The sequence below is a fragment of the Nematolebias whitei genome, chromosome 4, assembly GCF_014905685.2.
Source record: "Nematolebias whitei isolate Nwh7 chromosome 4, NemWhi1, whole genome shotgun sequence".
In the NCBI taxonomy this organism is placed as follows: Eukaryota; Metazoa; Chordata; class Actinopteri; order Cyprinodontiformes; family Rivulidae; genus Nematolebias; species Nematolebias whitei.
In genome coordinates, this window is record NC_056501.1 from 3,396,051 (window position 1) to 3,413,673 (window position 17,623).

Here is a 17,623-nt window from a genome sequence, read left to right on the forward strand (position 1 = left end):
GAAAATGAGCCGTGCTGAAATATTCTGAACCTTATTGTAAAGAAAGGTGAAGAACATCTGTTGTCTTCAAACACGTTTTGTACAAAAATCCTGAGAGCGTCGAGTCAGAATGTTGTTGGAAGCAAAAAAAATTCTGATCTCACTCACTGAAAAACGACGTACTTTAAAACTAATACGGTTTTAATGGGTTGTTTTTATTTCAAGCGCACGTTGTGGCTCAACAAGTTTCATTCAGTAAAAGAACTGGCAGAATATTTTCAAAACTGAAGAAGTTGCAGCTCCCTGATTTAAAGGCTGAAGTTTGTTAAAGGAAAATTTCCAGGAGGCAGTGCAACGATGAGCTGAAGAAACAAGTTAAATCACAGTAGAAACTGTTTTTTGTTTTATCGTGTGCTTTTATGACAAAGCAATTTACTTTTGCACCGACACAGATTAAATCGGGCTTGGAGGAACCGTCATTTTGTTGTTCTGACGCACTGAATTCTTATGAGATGAGGCATTTCCTGATACGTTCACGGAGACTTGGCTGGAAATTCCTTTTGTGGCGATGATTTTCCTGCTCCCTCAGCCTTTTAGCTTCATGAAGGTCACCAGTAGAGGTCAAACAGAATCACAGAGCCACAACAGCAGCTTCGTTCCAACCTTTATCTGCTGGCCGTGTCATAGTTACATTTTCCTTCTTTGGGTTTACAGTATTTGTTTGTAGCTTTGCTAAAACTTGTTTTTTGCAACAACAAAATTTGTTCCAAACAATTAATTTGGTCATTTTATGTTTTTATGACGTCGGTGATTCTTGGAGACGTTTAATGAAGCAACATCTCTCGACCGTAAAACATCTGGACACACACACGGGATAGATTTTATTATAATTTGAACATGACGGCAATATTTGACTTGATGACCCATTTTCTACATGAAAACCTTTTCATACATCGGTTTATATCAGGGCTATTCAACTGGTGGCTCATGGGCCACTTCCGGCCCACGGGCGACTTCAGTCCGACATGAGTTCATTAAATAAAAATAATACTCAATTAATTTTTATTTTTCTAGCCAGGTTTGGGTTTTGGGTTCTGTTTATTGCGTTTAAGATTCATAAAAACATTAAAAAGTAGCAGATGGTTGTAAGACTTGGTTCATTAGTTGCTGTCCGGCCCCTGAGCTGCTGCTCTCGGTGCCTGTGGCCCCGGAGCAGTTTAGATGAAGAGCCCTGGTCTACACAGACACTGAACCAGAGACATGACAAAATAATGTAAACTCTCTTCATTATAATATTTGTATATTGATGGTAGTTATATGAAACGCCAAACGCACAACATCTAGATTATTCACCAACACAACTCGTTGAACTTTAATAAACCCAATTAAAAAGGAATGAGCTCCACATCTTTCACAGCTTCCCAGAACTTCACGTCACATTTCTGTGTAATCCGGACATGTTTTAAGTCGAGTCTCGTGTTGTTGCCCCCTTTGGCGGGGCGTGCCGTTCACTCATGAGGGGTGTTGTGAACCTTGACGCACTTGGATCTGTGCACGTTGTCAGTGTTTTCTGTATTTTTGTTTTTCTTGTTCTCTTGGTTCTGTCAGGAAGCTTTTACACAAATGTTAGCGACTTGTTTCTGCCAAGGGTAGAATCAAATAATTGTAATGTTCGTGTGTTTCCTGTCTGTGGCTCTGAGGCAACAACAGCTCGTCTTCTTCGGCTGCTGTTTGTTTACACTCATATCTGGGACAAACAGTCGAAGCAGCAGCTGACGGATAGACGTGGACTTAAAATGTTGTTTGTGGCATTGAAAGAAAAAATCTTACGTAATTAATTTCAAAATGGCTGCTTTTTGTTTTCCTTAAAGTCTGTTTTGGAAAATGTTCTACGTATTTTTTACATATTACTTGTAAGATGTTTTTATTTAAAGTGACTGTTCAATGGATGTCTTCTGTTTGGACACATTCGTCACATATTTTATGTTTGTGTCCATAAATATTATTATTATTATTATTATTATTATGAGCATCGTTTGTTCCTCCAACTTTAAAGTTTGTCAGGCTTCTCGGTGGCTGTGGCCTTAAAGGGATAGTTCAGTCATCTTGGCACTGATTCTTCTGTTAAACTGTTAATAACTTTAAAACTTTATCAGCTCTGACCTCAGTCAAAGTACAAGATGAGGAAAAACGCAACTGTCCTCACCCAGATGAGGCGTATGACTATAAGAGCTTGTTTGTTTGTTTGTTTGTTTTGGTTTATAAAACAGCATTTTCTCAAAATGCCAAACTGCTGTGAAAGAACACGATGTTAGCTAAAAATAAATTTCTATTTTAAGGCTGCACAAACGGCAGATTGATACTGGTTGTTGTATTTCAGTAGAATTAATTAGCTTTTGTTTTTCCTGTACGTAAGATAATTATTTAGGCACCAGATTTTCTCACATAAAGGTTATAAATAAAGGTTATATTTATTGATAATGGCAGTATTTTCCTTGCAACAAAGAGCTACAGCATTTTTACATCAAGGTTCTGAAAGTCGAGGGTCTTTCCAGCCTGAGAGCACAAAGCATTTATTCAGCTTTTTTGTCTTTTGTCTATAAAAAGCTGCGTTCTCTCCGCTGTCACAGAAAGTGCTGCGTTGAATGTATTAAATCAGATAAACTCCATACGTTGAGCAAAAAATGTATTTAATTTGGTTAAAACCTTTTGAGCCAGATGAAGTAGCACAGACAGAAACATAAAATAATAAAGTTTTATTAAATCATGTCCAGAAATCGTCCAGCTGGTCTGGGAGGTTTGAACGGAGTCCGCTCCATCTTCACATTTTTTATACTCTGATGTACCATAAAGATATTTGTACAGTCATCAGTGCTGATCAATAAAAACTAATCATGGACATCTCTCTGCAGTCTTTATTTAAAAAAACTCAACCCAACTCAAGACGTCCTCCACATTTAATCAACGTTAATCTGCACAGACTTAGTTAAAATCTGTGCACTTTGCAGATATTGAGCTAAATTTAGGTGCAGTGTTTATTTTCTTGTAAGTTATTAAGTTGTGTTTTCATTTGAATGTGACGATTGTTTGAGTGGCAGCAACATATTTTATCTTTCGTTCGTTTAGCCACGTCACACAGATCAAACTTTAACAAATCTTTGTTAAAAACATACTGAGGATGATAAAAGTCGGTTGTAGATGTTTCTGCACAACTCACGGACTGGTTGGAGAGTTTTCATCAACTTTATCCACCGGTTCATAGAATATTTTGCTAACACTACAGACGTGAACAAGAAAAATTAAAGTAAATTTAAAAATAGAGCAGTGTTTTACAGATAAAAGTGCGCCCCATTATTCCTCAGTTTTGGTTCTGTTCTGGGAGTTCTCTGGAGATGATCAGAACACAGATGTTGCCGAGCCTCGGTACTGAGCCGCACCGCTCCAGAAACTTCACTTCATAAACTCTGGCTTTGGACAGGAAATCATTTATTCTAAAGGATGTAAAAAACAACTGATTTAGTCTAAATAACTTCTTTGAAATCATTTGAAAAAACTGATGAGAATCTGACATTCCACAGTTTGAAACTGAGATCTTTTGTAAATGATTTGGTGAAACTTTGGAAATGATGTTAGTGTGTTCTCGTGTAATATTGTGAGCTTTCATGCTCAGAATGTGTGTTGTCAACGACTCTCAGAAACTACCGCTTCAAGTTTTTGCCATAAAACTGATCGTTAGTGACATTTTTGTTTTGGCTAAGACTGATTAACTTTGATTGCCACTTTGAGTTCACAAGTTAATTAAATGCACGTCCATTGATTTGTTTATTTCATTAAATGGGGTTCATGATCAGACAGAGGTAGCTTTAAACAGTTATTAACAGTCTGAACAAAGATCTTGAGCAATATGTGAAAAGTCAGTGCTGAAAATCAGTCTCAGCTTTAACTACACCAAAGTTTAGGTCCATATCTGTAAAATGTAATTTCTTATTTTCAAGGTCAGTTAGCTGGGACGGTCATTGACTCCAAATATTAATCAGTACTGGACGTAGATCTAATGAATATTTCCTGAGAGTTTCCCTAAAGCCATAACATCTGTCAATATCTGGACTTTTTCAATGTTTTTGACTTTTTCTGTTACTAACAAAACTTTCCCATCACTAAAGGAATGTTTGTGGGTACTGTACTTCAAACTGAACCGGGTTTATAGAGGCTGCTGAGCTGGGCACTTACAGCAAAATGTTATTTCATACAGATTACATTCAGTGGGATTTTTTTTTTTTTTTTAAGAAAATGTATGATTTAATAAATGAAGTTGCTGTAGCAGATCATTTCAATAAGAATGTGGCTTCTTGATTCATCCGATCTTGTGCTTTGTTTCAAAGAATACAAACTTTATGAGAGTCTTTCAAAGTTGTTTTTGTTCTTGTTTTTAGTTCTTACCGTAACTGGTATTGAACCAACTGGTATTAAACTACCCAACTCTGATCTACAGCATGGCTCGTCTGTGACAAGTTTCAAACAACCAGCGTTTTTTACACATAAATGAAAACCTGACTAAAACAGTTTTCAATAAGCAGCCTGTTACACAAGACATCTTGTCCTAATCTGCTGTGCTCTTGAGGGTTCTTTTTGTTCTTCAGTTTTAGGCAAGCTACACAATATAGGTGGCGCAGAGGTTAGAGAAGGTGGGACTGTGATCGGAAGATTGCTGGTTCGACTCCCGGTACCGACAACATCAAAATGTGGGTGGTGAAGCACTCACACCTGCCTTCACCCTCATGTGCCCCACCCTGGGCCCTTGAGCAAGGTCCTTAACCCCATCATCTGCTCCCCGGGCGCCCTAGCTCTCTGCTCCACACAGAGGGCTGTGGTAGCTCGATGGCCTGTGGTTGTGTCAGGAAGAGCATCGGGTGTAAAAATTATTGCCAAGTCTTCGTGCGACTCAGTTCTCTGTGGTGACCCCTGAAGAAGGAAACAGCCAAAAAAAAAAAACACACACAAGATAGTACTGTCAAGTACAAGAACAGTCCAGAATCTGATTTTTATTTTTTTATTTTTAGATAAAGTCTAAAATCCAGAAATCCTGGATAAATATTGAGTAAGACCACTTCATATCATTATGAAACTCTGGCTTCTTAAAAGTTTAATCAATCAACCTTTATTTCTACAGGTAAATCCCATTGAGCCTCGAGGACTCATTTACAAGAGAGACCTGATTTCAACAAAGAAAGATGACAACAATGGACAACAACAACAACAATAAGCAGTTATAAAAACTCATACTAGTTTTTTTTTTTTTTTTTTTTTTTTTTAACAAATAGGATGGCTAAAAGGAAAAAGGTAACAAAACAAAAAAAAAAAAACAGCTAGATTCCAAGACAAATGTATAAAACTAAAAACAGGAACATGTCTGCATTGAACAATGAACATAAAACAATGACATGATGAGAGGAAGTCTTTCAGATGAAAGACGAAACATTTCTAAATCTTTGTTGTTTTGCTTTTTGTTTTTTGAATGTCCAGAGGACCAGATTTAACTTTTTTAGATTTTTTTTACCTGGATTATTGAGCATGCATCAGGATATATAAAACAGTGAGTTTAAAAATACATAATATTGTTATAAAAAATAAACTTAAGACATCTGTGTAGCTTACACTACATTTATGCCAAAAAAAAAATAAAAAAAATAAATAAAAATAAACCTTCCACACCGCAATCTATTAACACTAGACATTGAAGGCAACACCATTCAAAAAAATCTCTGACTTCTCCCATTTTTAACGAAGGCTGTGAAGTACGCACACAAACGTGCGCATGCGCAGTGGATCCAGGCTCACGCTTCGTGTTTGTGTTTAGAATCGTTGTGCAGTAGTCGCGGTGGGTTAGGTTTGCAACCTTTGAACAGGCGACGAAGTGAGTGCACAGCAGCTGTTGTTCGGCTGACGTTGAGAAGGAGCCGCTGTTCTCCGGAGGAGTTGTTCGGCTGACGTTAAGAGAAGGAGCCGCTGTTCTCCGGAGGAGTTTGCTGCAGCGGACAGAGGATGTTTCCAGCCAGCAGATACTGTAAAGGTGAGGCTGCTAACAGGCTAGCTGACACTTAGCCTTCAGTTCTAGGGACAGACTTGGCTACTACCTCTTTTGACCAGCAGTGCTGACTTCAATGATCACTTCAGTGTTTTAGAAGACTTCAAGTGATTTGTTGTGACTTGTTTTTCAATGGTTTTATACAAATGCTAAGCCATGTAGCGGTAGCATGCTAACTAGCGTACAGCTAATGTAGGTGAAAGTTGAATCAGGTCTGTATGCTCCTGGAAATACTCTATAACTTATATCTGTGAATCAAACCACGGGTTTTTCTCAATTTCCCTCACATTTCCTTTGGATTTTCATTGTTATTAAAGTTATTTTTATATATTTTTAAAGTTAGGGTCAGAAAGGTTAGCTAATGTTTGCTGCAACTGTTTAGCTTGTTCTTGTGCAGCTTTGCTGCTTTTTATTCCTCTTTTGTCACATGTGATTTGTTTACCATGATCAAGCTCAGCTGTTATATTTATTGCTCAGTGGAGATTTTAAAGTATCATTTAGACCCAGTTTGGTCGAAGTCCTAATAGAACTGGTCCTACCTGGGGTCTGTCCGTCTTTCAGCGCACAGGTGTATCAGGGCTTTGACAACACTACAGGTGGAGCATGCTGCCCCTCAGCTGTTTGTCCACAGGAGGACATGCTCTTCAGTGTCGACACCCCGCATCACCACACACTACACCATCCATCCTCGAGACAAAGATCCAAGATGGGAAGGTATGATTGACTTTATTGTTACAAAGAGAGTCAGATTTATGATCAAATCTTTTCTTCTGTTTAGGTTTTGGTGAGTGAAACATCTTCCTCCAATCTAACTGACGTTTTTGTACTTTGAGCTGCTTTGTGACAAGGGTTGGTCACCACATCAGCTGGTGTTCTGCGTTTTTATAGGCGGGTCGCTCGGTTCTGCTGACAGGGCGAGACGCCCTCATTGGATAATGGTAGGGGAAACATTGAACTAAGTAAAACTGTAAATTCAGCGATAGCACAAATGGGGAGGATTTTATTTAACGTTTTCAAATGGTTTTCACCAGTCAGTGTAGGTGCCGTATTGAGAAAGCAGTAGCTACAAAGATACTTGGATAAATCTGACAACTGAAAAACTTGTGAAAATACACTGTTCAGTCATAACATTAACATTTAATATTAGGTGACTGCTTTTTGCTGCTAAACCAGAGATTTAAAAAGTGCATAAAAAGTCCTCAATTTAATAATCTCAAGTTTAGGTTTTAAAAAGTCTTAAATATGTCCAAGGTTTTTTATGCTGTCAGCATTCATTCATTGGTTCATTTTGTTCCATTCTGAGGAATCCAGATGTTATTCTATAACATAAATAAAAGTCCCATCAAACAGCAGCCCTGTCAGGAGTTAGACTGACGTTCAGCTTTCCTCACAAAAACTGAGGTTGCTCTTCTGAATTTTGTTGTTTTGATTTTAGTTTTTTTGAACGATTTGTTTTGAATTTGAATGAAAAACCTTCGTATGCTTTAAATAAATTTTACAATGACCTTTTTGTAATGCATGCATGTCTTAAATGTGAACCATAATGTTCTTTAAAGGTCTTAAAAGTGTTAAATCTAACCTACTAAAACTTTCACACATTCTGCAAACACTTGTGACTCAACAAGCTGCAAACTCTTACAGACTTTTAAAACTTTGCAGAGTTATCTGGGACCAAGCAAAACAGAGCAGTTAAAAATGTGGCGTTGGCTCATCGTGTATCTGGTATACTTGTTTTTCTTTACTGGTTTACTTGTCCACCAAATCCCCCAAATGCTCGGTTGTAAGTCTGAAGAACTCGTCACATCTTAAACTCGGGTCCTCAAACCACTGGTGTTTGTGGGCTCTTACCACTAACCTGACCAGTCTGCAGCCCCTTGCTGTACTGCTAGGTGACTGTGTTTTTTAATTAGAAACAGCCTGATGTTTTGTTTTAGTAACAGTTTTATTACATTTGCCTCTTCATTGTATCAAGCATTCCCCATAAGGTTTTTCTGCTTAATTGTAGTAGACATCAGAAGAAGCCAGATAAAGTGACCTTATGATTGAGTAAACAAAATGAAACCTTCTTAACCATCGATGGCTATGACTCTTTTAGATTCCACAATATTAAATGTCCTTTAGATAATTCAGATGGTGGAGATAAACTTATCTCCTCTTGCTCTGTGTCACAGTCTACCGGACACCTAAATACTGCAAGGATTTTATTAACGATTTTATGACGGGACTTATGCTACGATATGACCGTCTTTTAATAGTTGGTGATTTTAACATCCATGTCCACTGTGAGGATGGACCTCTGGTCAAAGAGTTCATGAACGTTATTGACTCTTTTCATCTCACGCAGTCCGTCACTGGTGCTACTCGTGAAAAAGGACACACACTGGATCTTGTGCTGTCTTATGGGACAACTGCGTAAATCTGTGGAATTCTCATCCGACCGGTTCTGTTCACTGCGGTGGTCTCTGGTAGGAAGGACCGGACTGGACCATCTGTGCGTTCTGCACATGCAGTTAATTCAAACACCGCGCTGCGCATCTGCACCGGCTTTAATGACTCTGTCTCCTGCAACCCTCAGTTCTGCTCTGTGTCCAACGTGGACGAGTTAACAGATCTTTTTAGTTCCACGTGTTCTGACATTCTGAACTCTGTTGCTCCTCTGAAGATCAAAAAGAGGAAGTCCTGTCCGCCGTGGCTGAGCGAATCCACCCGCGCGCTCAGACGTCAGTGCAGACGAGCTGAGAGGAAAGAGCGAGGACAGACTGCAGGTTTCTCTGGACATCTTTAAAGACAACTTATCAAATTATCAGAGAGCTGTTGAAGCTGCTTTTTTATCTAACGTGGTTTCAAACAACACTCACAGACCTCAGGTTCTTTTAATGTTTTTACCTCTGCTGTGAATCCTTCAGATGCTGGTCATGTTGCTGAGTCTCCTCCACTGTGTGAACAGTTTTTTAAAAGTTTTTTTTAATAAATCAAATCTCTGCTCTGAGACCCTCAACACAATTTTACACAGACCCCTCCTTCCTTCCTCCTTCCTCAGCTGCCTTTGAACAGTTCGAGCCGGTGACTTCAAATTAAAGTTACATTTCATTGTATGTTGGTTTAGATAGATCATCTCTGCATCTCTTACAAACCATCCAGAACCAGCAGCTCGTCTTTGAACAGCAACTAAACAACACGAACACATAACTTCTGTCCACTGCTGGATTGATTCTAAGACTTTATTGCTTTTTTAAAGTCTTTAAAGGTCTGGCCCCGTCTTATTTATGTGATCTTATTAACATCCACACTCCAGTAAGAGCACTCTGGTCTAACTACCAGTTCCTCTTAGAAGTCCCCAGATCCAAACTGGAGTCCAGAGGTGATGGGGCTTTTTTCAGCTGCTGCTCCTGAACTGTGGAACAGTTTATCTGATCATTTAAAGACCACTGAGACTTTTAAATCTTTGCTCAAGACTCAACTTTTTCCTTGGTGTTTGGTCCATGCAGAGTCTGAGAACAAGTTGGAGCTGATTTTTTTTGTTGTATTTTATTGTTAACTTTGTTTTTTGAGTGGCACAAGATGTATTTTTTACTTTTTCATTTGACTTAATTGTAAAGCACTTTGGTCAGCTTTTGTTGTTTTTCTGTGCTATAGAAATAAATTGACATTGATAATGTAATATTCACTTGAAATATTCTTGGAACCAGTACTTTTACACTACAGGTGCAACTGGAAAAAGATATTGTCTTTTTATGTCGTGAGTGGTCTGCGTTCACCTTTTTAAAATTCTGATCAGTGATCATTTATTAGTGGCTGAAGAGCGAATCCCTCCCGTCTTTATTTTTATTTATTTAAGTGTGATCGTTGATGCAGTCTGTTACACTGAGGCAAAGGGAAGGAATATGTTACAGCTGTAAAACTGAGCTTGATGTATTTGTCAAAATAAAAGTTTATTTTTTCTCATAAAACCCGTGCCCCCAAGACATTTAGTTTAATTTCTGGGTCAGTTCTAATTTATGGGCGCGTGCTTTCCTTCAGTAATTTGTGGAGTGATAGTTTTCCTCAGTGAGACTTTGTATTTATTCAAGCAATGCTTTTCTTGTTTGTGCTTTTTAATAAGTTTTTCGTAATATTCCCTGTGTTTGTGTTTAATCTTTTTCTCGTAGGGATCGAAATGGAGCGGTTTGCTGATGAGGCAGACGTGGTGATAGTTGGTGGAGGCCCTGCTGGCCTTTCGGCTGCCATTCGTCTTAAACAGCTAGCCAACGAGCATCAGAAGGAGCTGCGGGTGTGCCTTGTGGAGAAAGCCCCCCAGATGGGGGCACACATTCTGTCCGGAGCCTGTTTAGAGCCCAGCGCCCTCACGGAGCTCATCCCCGACTGGAAGGAACGGGGGGCAAGTGTCTTAGTTCTGCTTGTCGCAGGTTTTGGTGTCGACAAGTTGAAAACATTGTTACTAAGCTTCTACTTGTTGTGTCTGTCCTTTCTGTAACATGTTGCTTTTTTTGTGTGTAAGTCGGCATCTTTACTTTTACTACAGCGACACATTTTAAAGATCACATGTGCAGCATGTTGAGTGGCCTTCATTTGATTAATAATTTATCAGCATGTGAAGTCTTAAACATACTTTAGTTTTATAAATATGAATTAATATTATTAGTTTCTAATTATATCATTAAATTAGAATAAATGTTTTAAATCTCTTAAAAACGCTAATTTTTCTTTACTTATCCTCCCCTCAGGCTCCTCTGAAAACTCCGGTGACGGAGGATGTGTTCAGCATTTTAACAGAGAAGCACAGAATCCCTGTCCCCATATTACCAGGTCAAAGCTCGTATTATTCTTCTTTAACAAAAATGATTTGAGCTTTCTTTTGTATATCACAGTAAAATGTGTTTATTTACAATATTTAGCTGGAGCCAGTCAGTGTTTTGTTACCATTAGAGGTTTTTACTGTAGAACAAAAAAAGGCTTCAGCAAGTAGAAAATGTAAACTGTTTAAAACCAACAAGGGTGATGGTTCTGTTGTCAGTGCAAGTTATAAATATATATATATATATATATATTTAACAACACTTTGTATTGTGTATCAAAGATGACATGTTGAATTACCCTTCAGTGGGAATTTGAAATAATAAAATGTGCATTTTAACTGTAGCATTGCTGACATTACGGTTTGTTTATCGTCACACTCGACCCAAGTCCCTTGACTCTAAGAAAAGATTCCCCTTGTTTTTGGTATTTGTCTTTTCTCTGAGAACACCCAACCTCAAGGGTTTGGAACAAGTGGTCAGTTTAGTTGATAAAACACCAGGGTAGTCGTTCGTGACTCGACCACAGTGACATGATTCGTTGTGCTGTGTGTAGGCCTGCCCATGAGGAACCATGGGAACTACATCGTCAGGCTGGGAAACTTTGTGCGTTGGCTGGGAGAGCAGGCTGAGGAGCTCGGAGTGGAGCTTTACCCGGGTTATGCTGCGGCTGAGGTCAGACTTCTTGAATTTTCTTGATCACAAACAATCTTAATGTAAGAAAAAGTTATAAAAATCTTTCTTATGATTTGTTTTCAAAAGTCCACACAGGGTGTCTGTGCATCCTTAAAAAGGCTTACATTCATGTGTCTAAAATTAAGATTTTAAAATGTCTTAAATCAGTTAAAAAATGTGTAACTTGCTCTTAAATTCATTACTCAAAGGTCTTAAAATGTGTCAGGCAGGAGGGATTAAGGTTCTCTGTTGACGTGACAGATTCTCTTTGTCGGATGAAAGACGGTAATCACAGTCGTAGTTTCAGCCAATCAGAGCGGGGCGGGGCGGGCGAGGTGAGTCCAGAGCAGCGAGAGAGAGATGGAGGGAGAGAGAGATGTTAAAATAAATTAAAATCACCAATCCGTCAATCTCACGCTCCATTCTTCCCTCACTCGTGAACAAAACCCTGAGATACTTGAACAATTAAAGAATGTCTGCAAAAATATTTTAAGGCTGAAAAATAAAACCTAAAGAAGAGAAATGACGGGAACATTAAGAGTAGTCAAACCAACACGGTTTGTTATAATCAGAGAAAATGAGGAATGCACCGATGAGCTGACGACCACAATAAAAACAACAATGGCTGAATTCTCTGAAGTAAAACGATGAATAGACAATGCAGCTAAGTACGATAAATGTTTATGTTTTCTACTATAAAAGCACAAATTCAAATAGTTTAACTATAAATGCACCTAAAGACAAAATGCCGGTCAGATGTGTTTAAATTTTAAAATGCAAGCGCAGCTTTCTTTATACCATAAAACAAGATGAACAGGAGCATAAATGTACGGAGAAGGTTTGGAACGACCTTTGACCTAAAGCATGAAGCATCGTAAAGGCAGCGTGACGGAGCGGGTCAGGGCGGGTTTCACATGGAGCTCAGTCACTGGACTTCTGATCGTTTGACAGAAGCCTCCAGATGAACTGAGAAGGGATTTACTGTCAGAATCGACTAAATTCTTGAAAGTTGACGACACTTCTGATGGACCGAGGTTCAAAGTGCACTGTGAAAGCACCCCAGGAGGTTTTGAAGTCCCCTCTTCACTGACAGCTTCACTTTTTTGACCACATGTTCACTTTTAGGAAAAATCTAAAGCCAGTGAACGACCTGCACATAAACTGAAGGTGGTTTGAAGTACAGATCTGTCAAAGACTAAAGGGGATCAAGCCACTCCCTGGAGAAGTTTTAGAGTTTAATAGTTTATTTATTTCCCCCTCAAAGAATTCTCAAGTGTTTAAAATAACATGTTTCATTTATATTAGTAATTTTCAACGAGTGGGCTCATTAAACTGTTTTTAAACACAATAACTTCTAAACACTTCTGTCTGCTGGCTTCCATATACTTTCAAATTAAAGCGGAGTCTGTGCACTTCAAGCTTAAATCCATTATAAAACTTGGTTCAAATGAATTCTGTGCATCAACAATATTTGCATCACTATGTAAACATCTAAACTGCACTGTAAATAAAAATGCAGGTTCCATTTATTACGACTGGCAAATATTGGCAGGGAATGTCTTTGCCAGTAATCATTCATTCAACCTTTAATTATACCTGTTAGTCTCATTGAGTCATGAGGACTCCTTTTCAAGAGAGACCTGTTTTAGACAAACAAGCATCCATCCATCCATTTTCTTTACCCGCTTATTCCATTTTGGGTCACGGGGGTCGCTGGTGCCCATGTCCAGCAATCACTGTGCGAGCGGCGGGGGACACCCTGGACAGGTCGCAAGTCCATCACAGGGACACATAGAGACAAACGAGACAAACAACCATTCACTCTCTCACTCACACCTAGGGACAATTTAGAGTTACCAATCAGCCTAACATGCATGTTTTTGGTCTGTGGGAGGAAACCGGAGTACCCGGAGAAAACCCACGCATGCACGGAGAGAACATGCAAACTCCACCCAGAAAGGCCCCTGGACCGGGGTTTGAACCAGGGACCTGCTCGCTGAGAGGCAGCAGCTCTACCAGTTGCGCCACCGTGCTGCCCGACAAACAAGCAATTAAAATCAATTAAAATAAGTTATAAAATCAGTCAAATCAACATGCCATATTAAACAAGGTAAAATACTAAAACAGGAACATATTTGATTTTATATTTCTATTGACATTATCAAATGTTTAAAATCCCTTAAAGCAGGGGTGTCAGAGTCACTTACAAAAGGGGCCAAAATTAAAACCTTCTTCAAACTAAGGGCCGGTTTCAGAATCTACATTAACTCAAGTTAGACATCCAACATCTTTTCTTGGTCGCAGGTTCCTCATTGGTCTCATTTGATGTTCTCTGTTGCACCTTTGACATCATAATCAAAGATTACTGAAAAAAAAATTGTGATAAAAATATTTTACATTTAAAATACCATCTTGGGGGCCAGATAAGATGTCAACGGGGGCCACATTTGGCCCCTGGGCCTTGACTTTGACACGTATGCCTTAAAGGAATCAAAGTGAACAGCTTCAGGTTTTTTGCAACGTGTTCCAGGAGCAGAGTAAGAAAAGACCGTTTTGCTTGAGTTCAGTCCTCACTGAGGGAACACTGCGGGTAATGATGTCCTGAGAGCGCACACTGTAGCTACACTGACGACGTGACAAGTGGGAGGAGGTATAAGAAGGCAGCAGGTAGTTACAACCAGTTATGAATCTTAGTGCACCGTGATAGACAGCATCCAACATCTGCAGCATCCAACATCTGCAGGGAGCTGGCAGGAGCATTCATGTAAATGATGTCACCATAATCAATGGTTGGTAGGAAAGTAGCAGCGACAAGGCGTTTCCTGGAGTTCAGAGTTCAACAAGATCTATTTCTGAAAAAGAAACCCAGTTTTAATTTTAGTTTCTTTATCAAGTTTTCAACATGTGGTTTAAAAGAGAGATGTGCATCGATTAAAATTCCCAAGTATTGGTAAGAATCCATAAACTCAATAGGAAGACCATGCATGGATGAAATATGAGGAAGAACTGCTGGCACCAACTTCCTGTTTGAAAACAACATCCCTTTGGTTTTATCAGCGTTTAGCTCCAGTTGGAGATGGAACAGATCTGACTGGATGATGATGAATGCAGTAAAACAAGAACTGTAGAAGCTGGAAAACTTTGGCAACTGTGTTGAAGACGCAACTTGCGTCAGGAATGTTTTGACCTACATTATTTATATAAATTGTAAAAAGATGTTGACAAGTAGACTTTTAATTCAAATGTCCTGTTCCCTTCATGCCTCAGGTGTTAATCATTATCTGCTTTATTTTCAGGTTTTATTTCATGACGATGGAAGTGTAAAAGGCATTGCCACTAATGATGTCGGCATTGCCAAGGATGGTTCACCAAAGGTAAATGATTTCATGTCATAAGGTCCTTTCAGGTGTCCCATCATATATGTTTAAATGTCCAGACATTAATGCTCCTATTAGTGTGCATACTGCAGTTCCATATAAATAATAAATAAAGAAAAGACGAGCACAATCATCAAAGTTAGAAGTATATCCATCCATCCATTATCTTTTGCCGCTTCTTCCTTTTTTGGGGGGTCTTTTCTGGTATCTGTATTGTTTAATTCATAAGGGTCTAAAATGTTAATTTTTATCAACATGGCACATCTGGTAAAGTCTTGAGCCACACCTCGTCTATTTAAAGTTGCAGGAAATGTGGAATGGAGTCAGTTTTTCAGGCTTTTTGGAGACTTCTTAAAGTTTTTTTACTCAAAGGATAAATTACTGCTCAAAAGACAGATTTTAGCAAAGAGCATATACTTCTTTCACTAAGACAGTTTACTTTCACTTCTCAGATTGCATCAGAGCAAAATGACAAAAATTACATTGTTTGACTGTATATTTTTTTCAAGGAAACGATTATCAGAGAGCTGTTGAAAGAATCTTTCACTTTATGCCACTCCAACGGTCTAGGACTTGGATTAGAGAGAACATGAGTGGAAAAGCAGCTGAAATGCAAAGAACAACTTTGAAAGAGCTTCAGGAAACCTGGAGAATAAATGCTTAGGATCACTTCACAAGACTACATCAGACTCTGTCTCACTGAGAACATCCATCCATCATCTTTACCCGCTTTTTCATTTGCGGGTCGTGGGGGTCACTGGTAACCATGTCCAGCAATCATTGTGCGAGAGGCGGGGGACACCCTGGACAGGTCTCCAGTCCATCACAGGGACACAGAGACAAACAACCATTCACTCGGGACAATTTAGAGTTACCAATCAGTCTAATCTGTGGGAGGAAACTGGAGCACCTGGAGAAAACTCATGCAGGGCGGAGAGAACATGCAGACTCCACCCAGAAAGGTCCTGGGCTGGGATTTGAACTGACAACCTGTTCACTGAGAGACGGCAGCTCTACCAACTGAGCCACCGTGCTGCCTCTCACTGAGAGCAGTCACAGAAATGAGAAGTGGACAAAGATGCACTTCATATTCATTGATGTTTGCATTAAAGCAATCTTTTATTTTTCCCAGAAACCAGTCTTTCATGTCTTTTCTTCTTTTCATTCCCATTTCTTTCATGTGTATAAATCTTGTTTCCTGTTTCAGGATGTTTTTGAGCGAGGAATGGAGCTTCATGCTAAAGTCACGTTGTTTGGAGAAGGCTGCCATGGCCACTTAGCTAAGCAGCTTTATAAGCACTTCAACCTGCGTGAGAACTGTGATCCCCAGACGTACGCCATTGGTCTTAAGGAGGTAATTAACATTTCCTGCAGACACGCTGGCTCACACTGTTGAAGTTTAAAGTTATTTTGTGTTTCACTTTAACAAGTTTGAATCAGAACCGAGCTCTATCAGCCATGAGTGTGCACACATACAAGGAATTTAGTTTCTGTTACAGTGCATAACACTATCCCCCACACAAATACACACATACACAACTTTAAGTACTTGACATTGTTCATATTAATATAAAAATACTGGGTACAGCGGTTATCCAGTAGTAGCCGAGGACAAGTGAGTGAGGACTCTGCAGACGCACTATTCAGAGTTTAATGATGTATTTTGATGAAATACTAATATAAAATGTTTAAAATGCATAAAGTAAATGTTTTTTTTTACTAAATGCAATGTAATAAACCTTGACCTTGTTTGAGAAAATGTTTTTTACCCGAGTCTCTTCAGATAAGACTTGTATCAGCAGTAGTAATAATCACTTCTATGCTCGAGAAAAATGCACTTTCATGCTTTAAAATGTCTGTTGCACAATTGTATTTTAGTTGTGGGTGATCGATGAGAAGAAATGGAGGCCCGGCAGAACAGAACATTCTGTGGGTTGGCCCCTGGACAGACACTCGTATGGAGGATCCTTCCTGTATCACCTCAATGAAGGAGAGCCTCTCGTTGCCTTAGGCTTTGTGGTGAGTGGCTTCACAATCAGGACAATGAGGAAATTACTTGTAAATTTATTTTTCCTGAACGCACAACTTTGGCAAATTTGTTACAAAAACTTGATTAACGATGCATGATATCTTGTACCTTTTTATTTCTTTATATTGAGAGCATCTGGGTGCTAATTTCATCCAACCTTTGTGGATTTTACAACATCCTGATGGCATAAAACAATGCTCAAGCCTTTTACTTAAAGTACCATGACTGAATAAAAGAATGAAGCCTTGTCTACACGAAAACACATAAAACAACTTAAAACGCTGTAGTAACCATAATGCATCTGTAATTGTTGCTGTAACACGACCACAGAAATGCACTAAAACAGGAAACAAGTCTTAGAGCGTGCCCATAAAGCGTGCATGCTGGGAGCCAAATGTAAACTCAACAAAGACAGGATGCCCTCGAGTCAAAGGTTAAATTAGAGGAGTGGCTATGACATCACCAGTTTCAAAAGGTTCTGTTTTGATTGTCTGGATGGATGGATGGATGGATGGATTGATGGATGGATGTATAGATTGATGGATGGATGATTGATGGATAGATTGATGGATGGATAGACTGATGGATGGATATATAGATAAGATGGATGGATGGATGGATGGATGGATGGATGGATGGATGGATGGATGGATGATGATGGACGGACACACAAACAGATGGATGG

General features: G+C 39.1%; 1 protein-coding gene across 1 annotated transcript in view; it reads left to right on the forward strand.

The window, feature by feature from the left end:
• The first annotated feature begins 5,804 nt into the window (after positions 1-5,804).
• The window catches only part of etfdh (electron transfer flavoprotein dehydrogenase), an 18,555-nt gene continuing 6,736 nt past the window's right edge, over positions 5,805-17,623 (forward strand). The window contains exons 1-8 of the mRNA XM_037675149.1: positions 5,805-6,049; positions 6,626-6,778; positions 10,213-10,442; positions 10,789-10,870; positions 11,414-11,532; positions 14,829-14,906; positions 16,117-16,263; positions 16,788-16,928. Coding sequence (XP_037531077.1) covers positions 6,022-6,049; positions 6,626-6,778; positions 10,213-10,442; positions 10,789-10,870; positions 11,414-11,532; positions 14,829-14,906; positions 16,117-16,263; positions 16,788-16,928 — 978 coding nt within the window. The 5' untranslated portion in view covers positions 5,805-6,021. The remainder of the gene's footprint in view (positions 6,050-6,625; positions 6,779-10,212; positions 10,443-10,788; positions 10,871-11,413; positions 11,533-14,828; positions 14,907-16,116; positions 16,264-16,787; positions 16,929-17,623) is intronic.